Source organism: Corylus avellana, chromosome ca8 (genome assembly GCF_901000735.1).
Source record: "Corylus avellana chromosome ca8, CavTom2PMs-1.0".
Classification (NCBI taxonomy): domain Eukaryota; kingdom Viridiplantae; phylum Streptophyta; class Magnoliopsida; order Fagales; family Betulaceae; genus Corylus; species Corylus avellana.
In genome coordinates, this window is record NC_081548.1 from 19,389,165 (window position 1) to 19,394,621 (window position 5,457).

Below are 5,457 nucleotides of genomic sequence, written 5' to 3' on the forward strand. Positions count from 1 at the left end.
AATATAAATAATAATAATAATAATAATAATAATAATAATAAAATAAAAAAGAATATATATATAATGATTTGAAGGATTTATAAATATTCATATACATGAAGAATACTTTAAAGTATAGAGATATATTTATATATATATATATATATATACATAATGATTTGTAGTATTTTTTAATGCACGTACATATGGATTGCTTCAAAATATGTAGATATATATAATGTTTTGAAGGATTTATAAATATATACATGAGGACTACTTCAAAGTGTATATATATATAATGATGGAAGTATTTATAAATACACGTACATCTGGAATGTTTCAAGATATATAGATATATATGATGATGGTTCAAACTAGTATTCATACACGTACATCTGGAATGTTTCAAGATATATAGATATATATGATGATGGTTCAAACTAGTATTCATATATATATATATATATATATATATATACAGATGCAGATCATGTAGTACCTAGGGGTGCAAAGGCGGTTAGTAAATTTCACTAACCGCAACCGCTAACCGCCTAACGGTTAGCGGTTAGCGGTTAGTGGCCGGTTAGCGGTTAGTGAAATAGATAACCGCCCGCTAACTGCTTTTTTAAAATTGGGCTTATTTTTTTGGGCTTTTTGGGCTTATTTTTTTGGGCTTATTTTTACCCTCTTTTTTTTTTCTTGCATTTTTAATATCTTCTTGGGCCCAATTGCTATAAAAAGAAGGAACAACAAAGAAGTTTTCAAAAACTTCTTTGTTTTCAAAAAGAAGTTTTCAAAAACTTCACAAATGCCCTAGCATTTTCCCAATCAATCATAGAAGGAACAACAAACTGATGATCTTCTTCACCCAGTAGCTCAAAAGCTTTTTCGTATTTCTCAGCGGTACACAACATTAAGTATGTAGAGTTCCATCTAGTTTTAACATCTAGACACACCGTCTTCGTACATGTAATATTTTCCCGCTGTATACAATCTTTGAACTTTGCCATCCTAGACGGTGAAGACCTCACATATTTTATCGCATTCCTTATATTATCTATACAATCATCCAACTCATCCAAGCCTTCTTGTACAACAAGATTTAAAATGTGAGCAGCACACCGCATGTGAAGAAATTCAGCTCCCAAAACAGTATAATTCTTATCCTTCAACCTCTTCTTTAAATATTCAATCCCCAATTTATTGGCCGAGGCATTATCAACTGTAATAGTGTAAACACCACCAATCCCCCACTCTCGCAATGTACTCTCCAACATTTTTCCAATTTCCTCACCCGAATGATTGGAAATTAGACAAAATTTGATTATTTTCTTATGTAGTATCCAATCTCTATCTATGAAGTGAGCGGTAACACACATGTAGTTAAAATTTTGAATGGATGTCCATGTGTCAGTAGTGATGCAAATCCTTTTACCACGCAAAACACTCTTCAACGTAAGCTTTTCTCTTTCACACACTTTCATGCAATCTTTTTGTAGAGTAGTACGACTTGGTACATTGAACCTAGGTTCAACTAAATTCATCCATTTTCTAAACGAATGACTCTCCACATGCCTAAAAGGCAGCTCACTCGCAATGAAATACTCAGCCAACCCATTCCTTAAAATTTCTGGATCATACTTCTTGAATCCCAATTGGTTGCTAGTAGTGCCTTCGACCGATTTCTTAAGTGACATTTGCAACAGAGTTTGGCCTTTGGATAATTTTGATTTCAAAAGTGGAGATGTTGGGCAACCATGGGTAAGGTGGGTCATCATGGGTGAAGTACCATTTCTCCTATAGTGACACCCTATCAACTTGCTACAATGATTACACTTAGCTTTAAGGTTATCCTTGTCAATTGGTTCCACTTTTTTTAAGTGCTCCCACACAATAGATTGATTTGTAGGTTTTTTGGTTTGTTGGGAATGTGAGGAACTTCTATGATTTTCAGAGGAATGTGTTTCAACATCTTGCACTTCCATAACAGGGGGAGGGCTACTCGTTGGCGAGATACTTGCATCACTCAAAGTATCCTCCATCTAATACAGTTGAAAAACACCAGTAGACAATTTAATATACATACTTCTATTTGTAAAACCTACTTAAATGTAATTTATTGAAGAAGAAAATGTAATTTATCCCTATATATTGAATGATTGAAGCCTTCTGGCTATATATATATATATATAACACGGAACAGAGCCTCTAGGCAAAGAAGAAAAGATGCGTAGCAGATATATATATAACACACAGAACAGAGCCTCTAGGCAAAGAAAATATATATAAAACACAGAACAGAGCCTCTAGGCAAAGAAGAAAAGATGCGTAGCAGATATATATATAACACACAGAACAGAGCCTCTAGGCAAAGAAGAAAAGATGCGTAGCAGATATATATATAACACACAGAACAGAGCCTCTAGGCAAAGAAGAAAAGATGCGTAGCAGTGTTCAAAGTGACTTCAAACCAGTCAATTAACCAAATGATTGCTCTAAATTATACAAAAGAATTGTAATTAATTAATTCTATTATGTTTATTCTGAATGTATTAACCCAAAGCAAACATATCAAATGATTGACGATTGCTATAGATGGTATCCCATCTTCCAATAAATTGTGTTATTTAGAAACACAACCCAGGCAGAAATTGTTTAGCATATCCACAACCACAAATTCCCGAACAGTAGAAAAAATTTAGAAACACCCTCTTTCATTTTCAGCAATCTAAAATAAAAACCCTCCTCATCTTATTGAACCAAAAAACCCATAAAATTAATTGGTACCTGCTGGCTGGTAGAATATGGTGCGAGATGAGTGAGAACTGAAAAACGCTGAGACAGAGACGAAAAGAGACAGTGAGAGTCGAGATTGAGAAGTAGAGAAGGAAAATAACGATTGGAAGAGAACCTAGATTCGAAGGAAAATCATACCTGGTGGCTTGTAGAAGACGAACCCAGATTGCTGACAGAGAGAGTGAGTGTCGAGATGGAGAGGCAAAGAAGGAGGAGAAGGGGGGAGCTTCGGAACTTTGGACCTTCTGTGTGGCGCCGTGGGGGAAAGAGAGAATGAGATTGATTAGGTTTAGTTTAGGGTTAGGAAGAGATGAATATATATGGGTATTAAAACGACGTAGTTTTGGCTTGTTCAATTTTAAAAAATTGTTCAACAAATGGTTCAAAAAATTGGTCAAAAAATTGTTAAAAAAATTTGTTCAAAAAATGGTTCAATTTCTTTTTTCATAAAATGGTTTAAAATTTGTCAAAATAGTGTTCAAAAAAATGAAAAATATATTAATACTTAAATTGTTGTTATAAGTAATTGTTGAATCTAATGCTAATTACTTAATTTGACATTTTATGAATCACATTGTCATTGTATATAAATGTTATGATTAAATATTTGAATTGTCATTGGATCATATGATTAAGTGTTGATCTTATAAACTTACAAACAAACAAAAATACTTCAATTGTAGTTATAAGTAACACATTATTTAATCCAATGTCAATTACTTAATTTAATATTATATGAATCACATTGTCATTGTCATTGTACATGAATAATTGATTAAGTATTGGAATTGTAATTGGATCATATAGTTAAGTATTTATCTTATACATTTATATTATTCAATATGCATATAATATAACTATAAGCAATTATATATATATATATAATTCAAAATTGTTCAAAATTGTTAATTTTCTTTTTTTTTTCTTTCAAAAAATGGTTAAATTTCTTTTTCTAAAAAATGTTCAAAAAATACATTAATACTTCAATTGTGATTATAAGTAACACATTGTTGAATTTAATGTCAATTACTTAATTTGATATATAATCATATAGTCTCATTAAATTATATCATATGATTCATATGATTAATTATTTAAATTCTTATCATATTTACTTATAATCTTTTTTCTTTGAATTGAATTTAATATCTAATGGTAAATGGTAATGTTCAAACTCCTAAATCCTAAATTCCTAAAGTATCTAATAATGCTTTAATTAAATTGTAGACTTGTAGTTATAAGTAACATATTGTTTAATTCAATTGAATCAATTGTGATTATCATTGTACATGAATCATATGATTAACTTGTAGACTTATTACTTATGAGTTATGTCATATTATATATGTATTATTTATTATTATATAATCATATGATTTAATGATCAAGTCATCATGTGATATAATCATATCAATTATAATGATAATATATAAATTACTAAAATTATAATGATAATACATTAATACTTAAATTATGTTTATAAGTAACACATTGGTCATTGTTTAATCCAATGTCAATTACTTAATTTGATATTATACGAATCATATCATCATTGTACATTAATAATATGATTCACTTGAAGTCTTGAATAAAGTATTTGAATTGTCATTGAATCATATGATTAACTATTGATATTATACATTTATATTATTCATATACATATGTAGACTTCTATAGACTTATAGGTTTATATAGACTTATAAGTTTATAACATACATTAGAAATAAGTCTCTAGATATTTAATTGTTGTATTAGTATGAATTGGTATACTTATGAGTTATGTCATATTATATATGTATAATTTGTTATTATATAATCAAATGATTTAATGATCAATTGATCATGTGATATAATCATATAAATTATAGTGATAATATATTAATACTCAAATTATGATTTAATTATTTTAAAAAAAAATTGTGATTTAATGATCAAGTGATTATATGATATAATCATATAAATTATAGTGATAATATATTAATACTCAAATTGTGATTTAATTATTTTTTTAAAAAAATTGTGATTTAATGATCAAGTGATTATGTTATATGTATAAATATTTTTATAATTATAATTATAAAAATATATTATATAAAAAGGCAGTTAGCGGTTAGCGGTTACGGTTAGTAGACCCAATAACCGCTAACCGCTAACCGCTAGGCGGTTATGGCGGTTAGGCGGTTAGCGGTTAATGCGGTTAAACGGTTAGGCGGTTAGGCGGTTATAGCGGTTAGCGGTTAGCGGGCGGTTAAAAACCGCCCGCCTTTGCACCCCTAGCATATTTTTATGTTGGATATATCTCCCCCCTGCCAAATACTTCTCCAGGCATGGAAAAACCTGTTTCCCAAACCTAATTCTAAGAATCGCAGCATCGAAGAGTTAATTTCCCAACACAATTTTAGGCAACAAGAAATAACTCATACTATAAGTTAGGATAACTTGGATTATGGCCTTGATGAGAATTTCGATCTTTCCCACTTCGATAGGAATTTCTCCTTCCATTCATTGATACGTTTCCATATTCGCTATTTTATCCCTTTGAATGTACGAGCTTTTGATTCCCCACCATGGAAGGTAAGCCAAAAAATATTTTCAAAACTAGTAGATGCTTGCTCGCCAGCGGGAGCAAGAATATTCTCTAGCTTCCCTTTTTTCCATCCTATGGAGAGAAATAAATATGAC

General features: G+C 30.2%; 1 protein-coding gene across 1 annotated transcript; it reads right to left on the reverse strand.

The window, feature by feature from the left end:
- Positions 1-758: 758 nt before the first annotated feature.
- Positions 759-2,021, reverse strand: LOC132190996 (zinc finger BED domain-containing protein RICESLEEPER 2-like). The gene has a single exon (XM_059606018.1). The coding sequence runs from the start codon at positions 2,019-2,021 to the stop codon at positions 759-761; it is 1,263 nt and encodes a 420-aa protein (XP_059462001.1).
- Positions 2,022-5,457: the final 3,436 nt, after the last annotated feature.

Bases quoted from the DNA above. Each gene is read 5' to 3' on its own strand.
- LOC132190996 (XM_059606018.1), bottom strand. From the start codon at position 2,021: ATGGAGGATACTTTGAGTGATGCAAGTATCTCGCCAACGAGTAGCCCT.